Below are 17730 nucleotides of genomic sequence, written 5' to 3' on the forward strand. Positions count from 1 at the left end.
GTTTTGTCGAAAATCAAAATATCCTACAGACTCTTATGATTCGTCAAATCTATCGCCAGTTCGGTGTGCTTTTGAGCTAAGAAGAATTGACAAGAAACTCAGCTCTTATTCTTTTCAAATATGTTTGTACATGTTAAAAAAAAATCTGAGTCATTTTTTAATTCAAATTTGGGAGAATAGAGTGACCATCAGCATATCATTATTGTTCAGGGATATCATTTTTCTTTCTATCTAATAATTTTAACGTAGGTGGTAACGGTAAATTTTTATATGTTCAGGATACAGTATGGCCGCGGCACATTGGCTCAACTCGCTGGGATGCCTGTCACTGTCGCTGTTATGTCTCTTCACCACTACTCTTCAAACCACAAACGGTAAGTTAAATTTTTTTTTATTTAATTGCGATGGCAAACAAACAGAGATAAATTTAACCGAATTAGTTATTATTTTTCGGTAACCCATTCCACTACTTAATGGATTAATATTATTTTATTTAATTCCGCTGCAATTAGCATGTGTAGATCATAAATATTCAGTGCGGAAACTTGACAAACGTTGTGATCACCATTAGAGAAGGTCGTATATTTCGGGAATTAGATTATTTTGTTTAATTCCGTTAATTGTACTGGAATTAAACAAAATAATATAAATCTATTTAAGACGCAGAGATATATTTGTGTATGTTAATTCATACTTATACTTTAGACTTTTTATTATATATACCACAATATCTTCCTTTTCTTTTTTTTCTCGTCCACGTATGTACGGCTGATCTACACATTACCCTATATAATTTTTCAGGTTTGATAGATCGATATTAACTTTATTTACATCAACAAATACACACACATACACATTATACAACACATTATAAATAAAAAAGTTTATGATGGATATTCAATGGATATGAAATGAAATTTGTTATAAAATTGCTGCATAGTAGATAGATGGTATGGTTTTGCTGGAAAAAATCTCTTTTTAGAGATAAGCTCACCCTTGTACATTACATTTACTTTATTACTGTTATTTTTTCCTATGTGTGTGTACAATAAAAAGAATAATGAGTCCACTTGGTAATAAGTGGTAACCGTCGCGTATATATATACGTGAGTACCATCACATTTTCACGTGATGCCCATTATACCGCACATACGTTTTTATTTAGCTTCGATTGGATTTAGTGGACTAACTACTTTGATAAATGTTACATTTTCAAGAATACCTAATAATATATATATATATACATACATATATTTTAAAAATAACTAAAATTTACATTTAAATAATTATTAAAAAAAATTAATTACCTACATGTAGAAATCTTTATTGAAATAGTTTATTTCAATAAAGATTTTTACATAATAGCAATATAAGCTCTTTAGAATAGTCATATTTATTTTATTATACCACGCGGACGAAGTCGCAGGTAAAGGTAAGGTCTAATAATATACTTATCTGCAAATTTGCCACCTGTTTGTAATTTACGCAGAGAGGTGTTTAAAACGGCGTCTGCTCAGTGTAATCACCGCGGCCCCTAAAAGGCTATTAGGTCCTGAAATGCACTCAGAATTACCGCGCGGTCTCGCCAGATAAGTGCTGTCACTTGTCACCTCCAAGAGAATTTATATTATTATCTATTTTCATTTTAATATCCATTACTTTGAATAATTAATTGAAATTCTACTCCCATCGTGACAGTCTTATTATATACTGATATCTAAGTAGACTAGATCGTACCCTGAGGTTATAAAAGCTGCTATTGAGGGTTTCAATTGTAACTAACATCAATATACACTACATTCTATGTAACATTCAATAACCATAGAGTTTTTAATTAAGAATACTACAGACAGGTCATTATAAGCAAAAACTTCTTTACAGCGCCAATTTCTTTTGCCTGTTGCGCCATCTAGTTCGCACAAAGTGAACGAAAATTACACATTTGAACTATCTTAAAAAGTGGATGTTGAATCACTACTCTAAAGTTGGACACATACTGCATTTATTACTATAAATTACGCATTATATATCTGGTTGAAGCTATACACTACATGTTAGTGAAATTAATTACGAGTATTCTAACTGCGCCATCTAGTTTCACACTAAGCAGGCTTGGTATATTCAGTTATAAGAACACCTCAATCACCTAATGTACATATTCGTATATTTTGTTTGTAAATGAAATATATAGAAAAGCACTCAAGCCAATATGAATAGTGGAATATTTGTATCGTACAGGAAAAACCAAATCGAAAGCCTCGACTACTCGAGTATGTCTGCGGATAGGACGTGTGAACCTACATATAATTTAGGATGGTATATATATTAATTTATTGACACATATTCTCATAAATTATAAAAAAAACTAAACGTGTAACACTGATAGAGCTCAATGTACCATGAGAAACAAATATATCTAAAAATTATGCAACAAAAACAAATAAATATTACGAATTAATAAACGAATGAATGAAAAATTACTATGTGGTTAATTTATATGCGGTTTAGTGGGAGCGCGAGGTATACCAGCGAAATCTAGCTATAATCTTCTAAAATATCCTGTTTAGAACTTCAGTGGGTCCTATACTAGAACGTGTATTTAAAGTTGCACTAGCAGTCTCTTACCAGATTTGGGTGGGCAAGGAAGCACGAGCAGCACGAGAAACACGAGCGGTGGAGGTGAATGTTTGTATAGATTCCCTCTCTGCTACACAATGCACCCAGCATCCGCATCGTGAATCATTGGCATGCTAAGAAGTTCGTCTCCTATACTTATTAAATACGCAACATACATTACAGACAATTTAGCAGTAGTATGTAATATACATATTTTTTAAGAATAATAATAACTTTATTCATTCATTCACAATTTACAATTTGCAGTTGTCACAAAGATTTCTACATAAATCTAAGATATTTTGTTAAAGAAGATATCAAAATTTTTTCTGACATCGTTATCAAATTAAATTTCAATCAATATGTACATATCTGTAAAAATAAATTTCCTAAACAGGAAGTTACATATTATCTTATCTGTAGTACTAGTATCTAAACTAAGCCGAGCATGTATTATAGACTATTCCAGAAACCAATAAGTAAAACATTAAATTGCTTAAATATGCTCATTTATATTTTAACTTAGAACAAAATTAATTTATGAGTCGCGTTGCTACCGATCTACTTTCTGTGAGAGCTTTATAATTAGTTTGATAGACGAAAATAAAATAAAAGTCTCCAATATTTTAAACCGATTTTTTGTCTTTACTTAAACATACAATACAAAAACAACATCAAACATCCATAACATACGTGCAAGTACTTTAGGTATCACAATGTCCCTTTATCAGTATTCTTACCCTACAGCATTCACTATCGACTGAATAAAGCGTCATATTAGGGAAACTGGATGTCTTCGTAAAGAAATTACGACCTCTGATACGTCCTCAGATAGGTATTTGCTGGTATAAATAACAAGGGCATTGTTGTGTCAAAAATAGTACAACATTGTAAAGAGAAAAAAATAGTTTCTTTGTAATAATGGTAGTCAAAAAATACTTAATAGATTGTAAAAATATTTGCTTATAGCTAAATAGCACACTATCCGCACATGTATTGGTGGTCTTAGCGGATTAGCATGCGACTTTAGTACCGATTGTTGCAAAAATAGTTTTGTTAGTTAGTACTTAGTCTTTACATAGTATAAAATGATGTCACTTCTACTGTCTGTTTGTTATATCTTTTAAACTATGCAACGGATTATAATGCGGTTTTTAGCAATAGATTCAAAAGGAAGGTTATATATGTTAATACAAGTGCGAAGCGCGGGGCGGAGAGCTAGTTATTTAAAAAAATGAGTCTTCTTGATTTTACCCTGACACAACAAAATAATACTTATAAAAAATGTATGGGATAACAGTTTGCAACTAGTTAGTTATTTATAAACTAACTTTTATAAGCTTCATTCAAATGCGACTCCTAGAGACTGCCCCTGACAGTCGCCTCTTTGTAGCCACCCACTTATGTACAAAGCTCTCTATCAAGTTTAAGAGCCTTATATTTTCAGCCGACTTTGAAAATGAGGAAGTTATATCTGATGTTTTTTATGTACATTCAAAACTCTTTTCTACATGAATTGATATTGAAAACTCTTATTTTTATTAGAATGGCGCTTCTTGTTTCTCTCCAGTTTTTGTTTTTACATTAAACGGTTTTGTAAATTGTTTTTTTTTATTATGTAGTCTCTTTTCGTCTCCCATATAGTTCCAGATCAAGATCAGAGAAGTAGTCTTTACGTTATCCTTAGTAATGAAAAGAATCGGATTTTTGTGGCCTAAATATGGTGTTAACGATTACATATAATATTTTCAGAGAGCGATAAAGACTATATTTACATCATGGGTTAGTTACTTAGGTGACTGCCCTGATTTACTAACAGTGTAGGAGTCCAAGTCTGCTATCACAAAAAAAACAAACTGAGTTTGTTATTTTTATTTCTCATTGACTATCTGGTAAAGTGACTCTACTGAGTGTCATTCTAAATCATCAAAAATTAATCTGTCAGATAGTGGTAGGCTCGTCCTGTGCTATGTTGAATTGAAATATGATGCAAAATGTAGGCATTTTGTTACTGTTGCTTTCACTAAAACATTTGACTATCCCATCTGGGATAATAGTCGTGATTTTAGGGCATTTCTATTTTTATTATGTAATTACATACAGGGCGGAAGTTCAAATCTGCCAACACAAAAAAATACTATCTGTAAATTGACACAGATATTTCTGATTGATTCTCCGGTGAAGAGACTGACTGACTCTCCTGAAAAATCATTCAAAAATAATTCGTCAGACGGTTGTAGGTACGCTCGCCCTGTGCTATGTTGGATCAAATATACCGAGAGTAATTTAAGCATTTTGTTAATATTGTTTTTACCAAACATGGACTGTAACAGTCTGACTGAGGTAAACGGTATCCGTCGATTATATACGAGTACATGAACAGCACTGTATATTATCGTAATCACGTAACACCCGTGATGCCATTCTGCTTTACCATTCAAGAAAAATAAGATATCATCCTGTAATTCCATCATCATCTTATCCTGTAATTTCAGTGCTTATACAATCGAAACACAGTTTATGAAGGATGAACGAATGAAAGATTCAGATTTTTTTACGAAGTCTACCCCAGTAAAAATTTTGCTTAAATAAGTATAAAGAAAACATAATCTATGTTAAATATAGAAATAATCTTTAGTCAGATAAAATTAATATAAGCACTTTTGAATATTCATCACTTATTTTTTTTATTCTACCACTCATTTGGAACGCAGACTCATCACAAAAACAACGAACAAGAAACTTGAGTGTTGCTCTTTTGAAACAAGAAATTGTTTTCTTGTGTTGTAGGTAAGTCCTTACCTATATATTTATAGTATAGCATAGAATATCATTTATTTAAATTAACTTACATAAGCACTTTTTTAGTCATTACTTATATTTTTGAATCTACCACTCATTCGAAACGCAGATTCATCACAAGAAGAACGAGCAAGAAACCTATATGTTAATTATTTGAAACAAGAGTTTGTGTGTTGAAGGTAAGTTTTTATATTTATATTTATGGTATAACTAACGATAACGAATAATATCGAATTTCTTCCATAACTTTTTAGTTGACCCCTGATGATCTAGCATACGTGTGCTACAGATATCTTTCCTGAAAGCGGCGTATCCTTCAAGGAATAAAACCATCCTACTCCGACATTGCAATGGGACGGCGTCTGTCCCCTTCTGCGGTTGTCGTAAGCCGATCAATAAGGATCAGATTATAAATTCGAGAATGCCTGACAGCATTTCGTATAAGGGATGAAAATTCATGTAACGACGTCTCACGGTCCAGTGATTTTGTGAGGATATCTTTTTAAATTGGGTAACATGTAATCCGTTTATGGATATATGAGAAAAATATATTTAAGCCCATAAATAAAATAGAATGGAATGGAAAATATTTACAGCTGTAATATACATATAAGTATATTGTTGATGTAATTGTGAATGTAAGCGGCGTAATTTGTAAAATTAAATTTACTTTTATGTATTTGTATATTTATCATTTATTATGTACTAGCAATCCGCCCCTTTCTCACACTGATACTCTATTGAACTCTATTGCAAAAAAAAAAAACTGCATTAAAATCCGTTGGGTAATTTAAAAGATATAGTTGTACAGACAGCAGTAGCGACTTTGTTTTTTACTATGTAAACATGACAAAACAGATAGATAAAAACTTATACTGTGACAATGATTACAGTTTACCTATTTACTATGGTGCTATCCCTGTTTCGTTCAGGTATATATTGTCATTTGAAATTCAAGTAGCATATCTACCTAGTTCCTTACGTGACTACTTACTCCCGTACAGTATATTTGATTTTGATCCTTGTTGTCAATAAAAAACAAACATCATAATGTTCCATTTAACCTATATTTTAAATATTCAATTATATTACCTACGTAATATTAAAATTATTTTTTCTTTTTTAATATGTTATTTGGTTTGACCCTGTCCATCATGTTTTCTTTTTTGGTTCAGTTTTTCCTGTCACATTCATCGTGTTTTGTTTTCCTCATTTCGGCTAAGTCATTAGCTAATTATACGAAGAAGCCTAAATGAGAAAACATCTTGGTCTATAGTTACCTACGTTTTTGGCGCGAAAATGAATTTACAAAGAGTACTTAAGGAAATTAAAGTCTCCAGAAATATTTGAAATATTAATGCCTCTGTATAGAAACATGCACCTAATCTGTGATTAGAGTGTTCCAAATTTGAATAAACATTTATGTGTACGTCATATTCCGTCATAAGTTTCTAGAAGTTGTGAATTGATTACACCCAATTGCCTACTTCTCAGAAAGCATTGTAACGTAGGTAATATCGGTAATAAATCATTGGCTATGAAATGTTTAATAGGTTTTCTCTTTATATTCAAGCGTCATCGCAAAAAACATAAAAATAACTTTGTAGAGAGCATTGTTATGACGTTCTATTTTAAGATATTTCCTTCTATAAGAATACATTTACTTCAGCACTTCAGTTGTTTTTAAACGACTATTTTGAGGGAAAGTATAGTTAAGACCTATTGTATTACGTACTGGTTATCTACTGAGTAAAAAAGGGTGTATCCCAGTTCTATTGCTTTTTATATCTATAGATCTCTAGTTCATTATTAACAAGCTTTGGAGCCGAAGACTCTCATAGGATGTTAGTAGATATTTTTAAAACAAAACAAGTTTTAATCTATTTTTTATACCAAACGGTTAAAATGGTGTTAGTGGTAAACCATGATACTATAAAGAATGCGCACCAACTTAGTGTATGTATACTTAATATATTTACTATATGTAATAAATACATACATTTAATAAACGGATCTCAAGATAAATAGCAAAATACCGACTGTCTGACAGTCAGGCGTCATAGACTTCCTTTTAATCAGTGTATAGGGTTTATTTTGCAAAATCCAAATATTATTTATTCCGTCCGCGTTTGAGCAAATAAATATTATAGGACTTCTCCAGGTAGATAGATTTCTGCTGAAGCAAATTGAATCTTACTATGTTGAGCATAGAGTGTGATAGAATATGTCTAGATTTATGTCTGTCACAAATAGCTGGAATATCAGAAGTGTACGGAAATAAATTCAGTTCCGTAGACGGCGAATGTAACATGCTCTATAGAGTGTTACACTAATATTTACTTCTGATAGGTATTGTAAAGGTTTGTGTGAATGTTATGTTAATATTAAATTTGAAATTAATTTTGAATTTTTCATACTAAATTGATGCTTTGTACAGTTTATATGAAGGTTTTAAACAATTATTATTTCTTCAGAATCGAATCCGCGACTATCGGAAGAAAAGTGATATCAAACCGCTAGACCACCGAGGCCGTCAGTTTCATAAATACTAAATAGTTTTTCTCTCGGACTATCCTTTATTCTTAATAGCATAGCAATATATTAACCTAATATTTATTTCTGATATATAAGGTGGCAATGAAATTTAGGTAGGTTTTTTTGTTTTATATATGTACACATAATAAGATAGAAATTTTTTGTACACATAATAAGGTAGATTTTTTCTTAATAGCATAGCAATTCATGAGAGGTGTCGGAGTCATTACATGATGAAGTTTTCACCGTTTATCGGCGACGGTAGCCATTTTTATCAGGTCTGTCTGCTTGCTTGTCATTCCCAGCTTCCTATTTCAATACCAGACAAACGATTTTGAATTTTATTTACCAGAAGTAAACTGTAAATAAATGTCGTCTGCTTGAGTACTTCAGTCTTATTTATTTCAGTCACCAAGAAGAACTTTGTAAGTTTGGTTTTGTTTGTAGGATGAATTGAGGTAGTGAATTACAGAGTAATAGGCATGGTATCTTAGTTCTCTGGATTGGCAACGGATGAATGTGTGTTTGGGTTGTAGGGTGCGATTAGGTAGTGAAATTACAGAGTAGGCAATAGTTATGATATCTTAGTTCTCTGGATTAATTTTTTTTTTCGGATTACGATAATGCTGTTGGCCGCAGCTGGTCTTTACAGCTTCACCGGACGTTAGGGGGCGAGTGCAGATGGCACTCTAAACCCGCGGAAGGACTTATGGATCGGCTGAAGGCCAACTCCTACCGGACGGATACGACTTTAGTCTGAGGGCACCACTAGGAGTTCGAACCTCGGCTCAGGCCGTCGTAATTTCGATCCCCGTTTGAATTGGACGGGGGATCGATCGGAGGGCTGGATTAGCAACGGTTGAATGGTATCACGGGTGTCACATGATAACGTGATGTCCGTAGTGCTATTCATGTATATAAGCGACCGTTTGCGCTTATCATTAGCTTGTTTGCCATTTCAATTACATAAATAAATTGTTTGTACGCAAAATTGATCTTAATACCATTAATTCCGGGCGATTTTAGAATGGGTGGCTAGTTTTAATTAAACCAGTAATTTGTAATTTATGATGCAATGTGGTCCAACAATCGACATATACAAATTACGATACAGGGCTAGCCGCCACATTTGGCCAATCATATGTCTACAATTTACGATTCCGGTAAAAGGGTAACCCACTCGTATGTTGGTTTCGTCCTAACTACCCACTGCATCTGGCAAAAGGTAGTGGCTATAAATTACTACATTGAGATTAGGTTTTGTGTAAAATGAAGATACACTTTACATATATGGTTAGTCTCAATGAGTAATATTAAAATAGCAATCCATAATTATCATTATTTATTTCATTATTTATTATCATTATTTATTATTTAGTTCTTTACTTAATGGATTTATATTATTTTACTTAATTCCGCTACCATCTAATGGACTTTCATGAAATGGACTTCCGTAAATTAACACCTACTTCGATAAAATTTATTAAGATCTATTTGCACATTATTATAATTATCATAATCATCAGCAGCCAGTTAAGCAGTGGACTGCAGTCCAATACTGAAATTGACTTCAGGAAAATATACTAGAGGAGAATTTACTTTTTTTTTTATGAACTTAATTTTTTTCTATAATTAAAGTAGCCTAAGTTAGTCTTAATATTAAACATTAGATGTCTGTGAGTGAAAGTCCTTTTCAAATCGGCTCCAGCTGATTTAGAGATTAGCAAGAACATACGGATGATGAAAATTAAAAAAAAAAATATATATATTTCTCATGCGGTCAATAGCTATTAATTTTAGATTACATACATATTTGATTAACTTCTAGCTTCGTCACTGTGACCACATTTGAAACTATTCATAAAAGGACAACTACTATTTACAGTGAACAGTCGAAAGTAGTTAAAATGATGTAGCTTTTATAGAACTGAGCGAATCATAGTTTTGAAATTTTAATGTCCCCTCAAAAGTTAACAGATTTATGCGAGCTGACGGGTCAACATTAATTATTTTCGGTACATTTACTTCAAACTTTGGGAATTGTTCTCATTTGTTAGGGTGCGATTCTATCTCTGTCCCAACTCTTTCAGACGATAATGTATGATGGGTAATTTCCGTAATCGCCAGTACGTATTCATCCTATTACTATGAATGGGTTATACTTTGTATAAAGTCGACATGGGTATATGGCGAGAAATGCTATGGATAAGCTGAACCGAAAATGAAGAAAAAGTACGAAAAATAGTAGTCTGTAATCTCATGTTCCCTATATATATATACGGTGCGAACATGAGGACGCTGCGTCAAAAAGATTAATTCTATTTTTGTACTAGTTCATTATTATATTATTTTGTATTAATTCTATTATTGTATAAGTAAATGGAGTACACTTTGTTTAAATTCGATTGCGTGGGTATATACTACTGTCTACCGAATTCGGACGTCAAGTATGAGTTCTATTTTCATTTCAGTGGTGAAGAGTGTCATCAAGATATCTTAGTACCTACTCGGGAATGGCAATTTCTAAGAAGTACTACAAGAACATGACCATGTGATACCCGTAGTGCTGATCATGTATAACTAGGTACAAGCTACGGTCACTTTCTCTCATGTAGGCCTTCAGCTTGTTTCCATTCCGAGGGCGAGGCCGACATATACATATATGTCGGCCTCGGTGGTCTAGTGTTTCAGTACACCGCTTAACTTCCAGGGGTCGCAGGTTCGATTCCTCGCACGGTATATATGTATTAAGTATATTTGGTTGTATCGGTCTGGGTGTTTATATGTATATTATGAATATATTAAATATAATAAAACAAATGACTCTATATATTTGTATCAGATTTCTAGTACCCATAACTCAAGATCTGCTTATGTATTTTGGGTATTCGAAAACAGCAACAAACAAATTGCAAAACATCATAAAATAAAGATAATTTTTAAATTAATCTCTTATGACAATGCATTTCATGCTTCAAGTATTGTTCATCATTATATATTGAAATATCAATTCTATTTTATTACCTTTATGAACATAAAAATGATATAAAAAAGCCTTAACGTTTTATGAGAGTTATATAGGTATCCCATCGAGGGTAACGTGGTTGAGAACGTATATTGATCTGTTTGTTGAGAACAAACACTATGACTATGTAGGTAATGTTATGTTATAATGATATCCTAATGTAAAAGGAATGCTTATTTTTTTATTAAATTGGAATAAAAGCCTTTTCCCATTACTGTCATTCAACAACTTTCTGTTTTTACCCAATGGTAGAGAATGCCATATGGCAATAAACTCGTCAAATGTCCATTTATTAGTGCAATACATATTAAATGAATAATAAATAACGAACTGGAGGCTTAATACTAGCTGCTGGGTTTCATCGTTGACCCAGCCATGCCAGAAACTAAAATACCATCCTGATCATCTGGATGAATGGCAGTGCAAAATCCCATCTTGATCATCTGGATGAATGGCAATGGCATGGCATGAAGTTTCTAGAAAACGCACTGTGGAGGACCACAGTGCGATTTTCTAGAAACTTCATGCCACGCACAACCACATTGTGGAATCACCTCCCAGCAATGGTATTTCCGAAGTGATATGATATTGAAATTTTCAAGCTTATTCCTTCCTAAAAGCCCGGCAATGCACTTGCAATTCTCCTGGTATTGCGCGTGCTCATGGGCGGCGGTAACCACTTACCATCAGGTGAGCCGTGAGCTAAATGAACCCTTGCCCCTTTCATTATAAAAAAAAGGTTTAACTGATGATTAGTGGATACCGTCAATAATCAAGTCGACAACGCCCTATATACATGAACGGCATCGATCATCACGTTACCATTTGACACCCGTGATACCACATACGCGCACCCCTCCGATCGATCCTCCGTTCAATTCAAGTAGGGATCGCAATTACGATGGCCTGAACCTCGATTCGACCGCCTGGTGGTGATCTCAGACTAACTTCTAATTTGAAGAACGCTATGCTCGATTCCTTACACCGCACTATCATAGGATTCATGAGTATGATGTGTATTGTCGACAGGAAAATAGAGCGATAATGTTAATTTTATAACAGATTTAAAGACTAACTCTAAAAATATTGTAAATATTATTCATTTTTGTCGACTCCGTGTTTATACGCGGATTATTATTACTTATGTCAATGATTATAAGTTTTATACAAAAATAATACATTCAAATTTATAATAATCACACATATCGAATCAAGTTAGTCAAATCAAACTATCATTTTAATATGGGACCGAAGGCATTGTCACAGTAATAGTTTTAATAGTATAAATCATTTACGGCATATAAATACACCTTTTAAAAACATAATAATAAAACATAAATCGTGTGCAAATCTTCTCTAGCGAGACGCTTAATTACTAATTTCCTAGTTGAGGTTCAATCTCGTTTCGAATCAGTTGAATCATCCGGGTTAGTTCTAGGATAATCCCGGATGAGTAGGCATTTGTCCGATATCGGCATAACCGGATATTGTATTAGGTACATACTCGTATATATATGTATGTAACGATTAGGGATTACTATTTTTGGTTCTTTGTGTTAACCGATTCTAAAATAGAGAGTAAAACTCTCTATTTTAGAATCGTTCGAATCATTCATTAATCCGATTGTAAAATACATTAAATGTGTCATTATTTTGTGTGTAATTATTATCATTGAAAAAGTATAATACAATTTTATTATACTTACTCAATTCTGTTCATAATTATGAACAGCAATTTTCTTTTTTTTTTTAATTATATAACACCATGAGACATTTTCTACCTGTCAACCATGGATGTTGCAGAAAATAATTGTTGGCGGTGCAAATCCAACAAAAAATAATAAACAGAAAAATAAATACAACATATATATATATATATGTAGTTTATTGTACATATATGTTTTCTCTAAAGCAATATACACCGTAAAGATTTTATATTTATATTGCAATGTAGCATAAACTGAAAAAATAAATTAAACCAATAATTATTTTCACCTATATATAACCCAGTATCTATATAGTAGCTCACCTATAGTAGCTCATATTATCAGTTCACAAAATAGGCGAAAATTTATTTAAAAAAATATACATCATTATATTTATTAAGTAGTTGTGAACTCCTATAGGTTAGTAGTTAATACAATTTTACATAATTAAGAAAATATGAAAATGACTATTTTTTTTCTAATGTTTTTCCACAGATCAAACTTTTTCGTTTTTTTTATTGATACCTTTAAAAAGATTCCAAATATATACTATAATACACTATAATAATTTACTAAACTGCATATTTCATTAATATTACATATTAATGAAATATGCATAAAACTTGTATTGGCAGCACTAATTTTACAAACTGATACTTCTCAAACTAATTTCCTTTGCCAATTACCGCTCTATGCCATTTCCAAGTGATGCTTTATACGTACAATTGAATAGTAGATCATTGGACCTCTTAGATACGTGATCCCCGGTTGCAATTCAGTCTCGAATTTCCTGGGATTCGATTTTCCCCATATAATCCCGGATGAGACGTCCATTTGATTTCTTACTTCGCAAGGCCGCAAGTACCTATGGGCTATACGTATATTATAAATACGAAAGTGTGTCTGTTTGTGTATTCATTTTTAGGGGTACCGATGGGGTATATTTATATTATAAATACGAAAGTGTGTCTGTTTGTGTATGCATTTTACGGGTTTTGGGCTATTTTCAGATGCTAAAACCTTACAATAGCCCAAACGCCTGAGGCTTGCATACTTTTATTGTGCTCGCCCTTTCTTCAAAGCTAGCTAGACCAGTCAGGGACAAGTTGATGTATCTATCTGTGTCTGCCTGTTGGTTACCATTTCACGACTAAAAGGCTGAAGGGATTTTAATTAATCAGGTAAATTCACCATTAATATATCACAATGGTTTCCATGGGGAACCACGTGGAGGTCAACTCGGCATGGTATATTGCTAGCAATGGGGTTATTAGTGCACATTTCCACAGATAATATAATATGACATTATTGACAACCGGCTTCCCCTCTGTACAAAGTATTTGCTTTATGTATATATATAGACTGTGATATTAGTAAGGATTAGAACTGAAATGTGATATATATGATATAGATATACTTGGATAGAATGTTAAATGATTTGAAATAAAAAAAATAACGCCTAATAATCACTATTACATTATATTACTATGTATAAATATTAAATTGTCTATGTCTATCTTTGTAAAAAGAATAACGCGTCATGTTTTTTCATCGACAAACGACAACGAACTCATAATTTTTTCTTTATATATATACTAGATACTCGCCCCGGCTTCGCTCGGGTGTACATGTATTATATACATAAGCCTTCCTCTAGAATCACTCTATCTATTAAAAACACCCGTTTCAAAATCCGTTGCGTAGTTTTAAAGATTTAAGTATACACAGGGACGGACAGGAAGCGACAACGACTTTATTTTATACTATGTAATGAAGTAGTGTTGCTAACTTATAACATAAACAACTAAAAAATAACTACGATTAAAAATGATACGTAATATAATGTACTAGAGTAGATTTTTCAATTACTATAAAAAAAAAAGTTTAAGAATCTTTAACTACATAAATCCATACAAAAGTAATTAAAAACAACTTTATCGACTACTTTCAATAGTCTTGCTTATTTAGCATTTGAGGCGGTCGACGTTAATTAACTTGCTCTGAGCCAGGAATAATGGATGAACGTCTATTCTAGTTCACTATTTAACAAATCTATTTGTTTTTACTTGCATTTGCATTTTAACGGCCTCGGTGATCAGCGGTTTGGAACTCCGCTTTATTCTTGATGATTACGGGTTCGATTCCTCACATGATGCAAACATTTGTATTCTTGAGTATATGCTTGTTTATCGGTCTGGTTGTTTTATATGCATATACAAGTCAGTTGTCTAATAGATACTAAGAGAATTGATACAATTTTTTTTTTATAAATTATGTATATCGATCACAAAACCTCTGTTCAGGTTTAGACTAGATGACACTGTGTGTTCTGTGTTATTATTGTAAACTAGCTGTATTCGCGACTTTGTCCGCGTGGAAATTAACTTAACGATTATTTCAATATTACAAACAGATACTCCAATTTTATTTATATGTATAGATAATTGAAACTTGAGACATTACAGTCAGTTTTTTTTATGGTTTTTATATAATAAATAAGTAATAAAAAGACTTGTTTTAAAATATTTCATTTTAATTCATAAGTTACTTTAGTGAAGCCAACTAAATTTTTGTTGTCATTTCACTATTTGAAACTCAAATTGTTTTGCGGACGAGCTAGTGTAGATAGGGAAAGCTATTCCCTGTTTTAACGAAGTACAGACCTTGTGCAGAATGTAAACAAGTTTTCAGGAGTAGTTCGCTGTTTGTCTCTGTACACTACGGTTTGTTTTTTTCTGTCAGTGTCATTATTACTTGGAGGAAAACTGTTTTTAACTCTGTTTACGGATATAACACGGACGGGAAGCATAAAGGCACAGCTAAAGTTTATGCCGAGAAAGAGTGCAGAAAAAATAATAATTACATATAAGACTATCTATATTAATAATAATAATACATTAATTTAATAGGAGTACCTACAATTCTTTAGTATTCGTTCTATATGATGGTTTAGCGGTTTAGCACACCGCTTTACATCCGATGGGCGCTGGTTCGATTCCTCGTACGATGCAAACATTTGTATACATGAGTATGATTGTTTGTATCGGTCTGGGGGTTTTCTATGTATGTTACATATACAAAAAAATGCCTAAGTATTTATATCAGTTGTCTAGTACCTATAACACAAGCTCTGCTTACCGTAGGACTAGATGGCGCTGTGTTAATTGTCCAGGGTTATTTTATTTATCTCTATTCAGAGACCTTGAGTCTCCCCTCATTTAGCAGTTCCGCTCTTCGGTATATTCTATTGTTACAGTACATGTAAAAGTATTTTTTCCTTTGCAGACTTTTCATAAACATTTGAATATTACCTAATAAGTACGGGCACAGATTCTAATAACACAGTTAAGATAATATCTAATAATAAAGGTAAATTATCGTTATTACGAAATATGATGTAGATTGAATTAACTCAACACAAAGACAGAAGGGAACTCCTTTAATTAAATTCCTATTGTAACTATGTGTTGTATATAAAACTACCTTTTACTTCTTTCCTGTCTACTCGCCCCGGCTTCACACTGGTGTACATGTATTATATATATAAACCTTCCTTTTGAATCACTCTATCGATTAAAAAAAACGCTTTAAAATCCATTGCGTAGTTTTAAAGATTTAAGCATATATAGGGACGGATAGACAGCCACAGCGACTTTGTTTTATACTATGTAATGCTTACAGGTTTGTTTTTAAGGTTAAACTAACTAAAAATAATAAATATATTATATATATATATAGATCTAGAAACATAAATAGACGTTGATAATATTATAGAAGGGACGTAGAATTAAAACTATAAATTAAAAGAAAATAAAAGTAACCTCATCACTTCCAAGTTTGGGTACAAGTTGGGATGAGATAATCCAACATCTATCAAACTTTGTATCTATCTTAGCATCTTTGTACCTTAGGGCGCGATTCACTGGGAATATTGACGTGTTAGGTCAGAAATAAATTTCGTCAGTTAATACAAGGTAACATATATGCGGTAGAGATACAAATTATATGTTAATAAAGATATTTATTGCAAATAATCACTTACTGTCTAGTGAGCCACAAGCTCGTTTGTCCCCTATGCTATAGAAATGCCTATGTTTTGAAACTCGTCGCCAGATTACATATAATCAAATCAAATTATATATAATAATATTTTAGAATGTATTAATTATAACTAAGTATTTTAATTTTATTCATTACGTACCGCATTCGTGAATTATTGTTCATCCTAAAGGTAGTCACCCATAGGTAGAGAATGTTGAACATATAGTGCGCCTAAAAGCAATAATTTATACACAAGTAGTTGTGGTAAAAATACCTATATATTTTTTTATTTATGGTATTATTATTACTTTTTTCAACATTTTATTTTGGTTAATAAAATATTTAAATAAATATATATAATAAGAACATATACATATAACTGTTTTTTTATAAAATTGTATAGCAAACAAGATGGCAGCCAATGGTGTGTACCATCACCATATATACATAAACATCATACGAACATCATTAAGTAACGCTTGTGGTACCACGCATACATTGCTATTTCACAAGATTTGTGCTAGTTGGTAGTTTGTATTCACACGATTCGACTTGAAAAATGTGAACTTACAAGAATTGTTTAAAAGAGCAACACACAACTTTATTGATCGTTCTTCTTGTGATGAGACAGCTTTCGGAATGAGCGGTAGATTAAAAAACTGTTATGACTATTCAAATTATTTAAGTAAAGGATTTTCTATTCTATTCTATTAGGATGATATGCATAACCCTGTATTTTTATTGCCATATCTCAACCACCAAGCGGAACTCAGATTACAAACCAAGCCACTTGGCGACTAAAATGTTCTAGTCAAGTCTACCTCGGTAAAAAAACTCAATGTTAGGAATGAAACTTTCATATACGTTCAGTCTTTTTAGCATTTATTTGTTTGAACAAGATGTCAATTATAAAAAAGTAATAAGTATATGTTAAAATGATAGTATCGGCAACACTCAATTTAATAACAGCATTATATTTTGAAGTTGTTCTAAAATCAGCGCTGC

At 32.2% G+C, this 17730-nt stretch overlaps 1 protein-coding gene across 2 annotated transcripts in view; it reads left to right on the top strand.

The window, feature by feature from the left end:
* Positions 1-17730, top strand: part of LOC131852040 (cubilin) — a 101743-nt gene that overhangs the window by 18573 nt on the left and 65440 nt on the right. For both annotated transcript variants that reach the window (XM_059202619.1, XM_059202618.1), the window contains one exon: positions 279-374. In XM_059202619.1, coding sequence (XP_059058602.1) covers positions 287-374 — 88 coding nt within the window. In that variant the 5' untranslated portion in view covers positions 279-286. The remainder of the gene's footprint in view (positions 1-278; positions 375-17730) is intronic.

Source organism: Achroia grisella, unplaced genomic scaffold, assembly GCF_030625045.1.
Source record: "Achroia grisella isolate CSIRO2021 unplaced genomic scaffold, CSIRO_AGI_Agris_v1 utg821, whole genome shotgun sequence".
In the NCBI taxonomy this organism is placed as follows: domain Eukaryota; kingdom Metazoa; phylum Arthropoda; class Insecta; order Lepidoptera; family Pyralidae; genus Achroia; species Achroia grisella.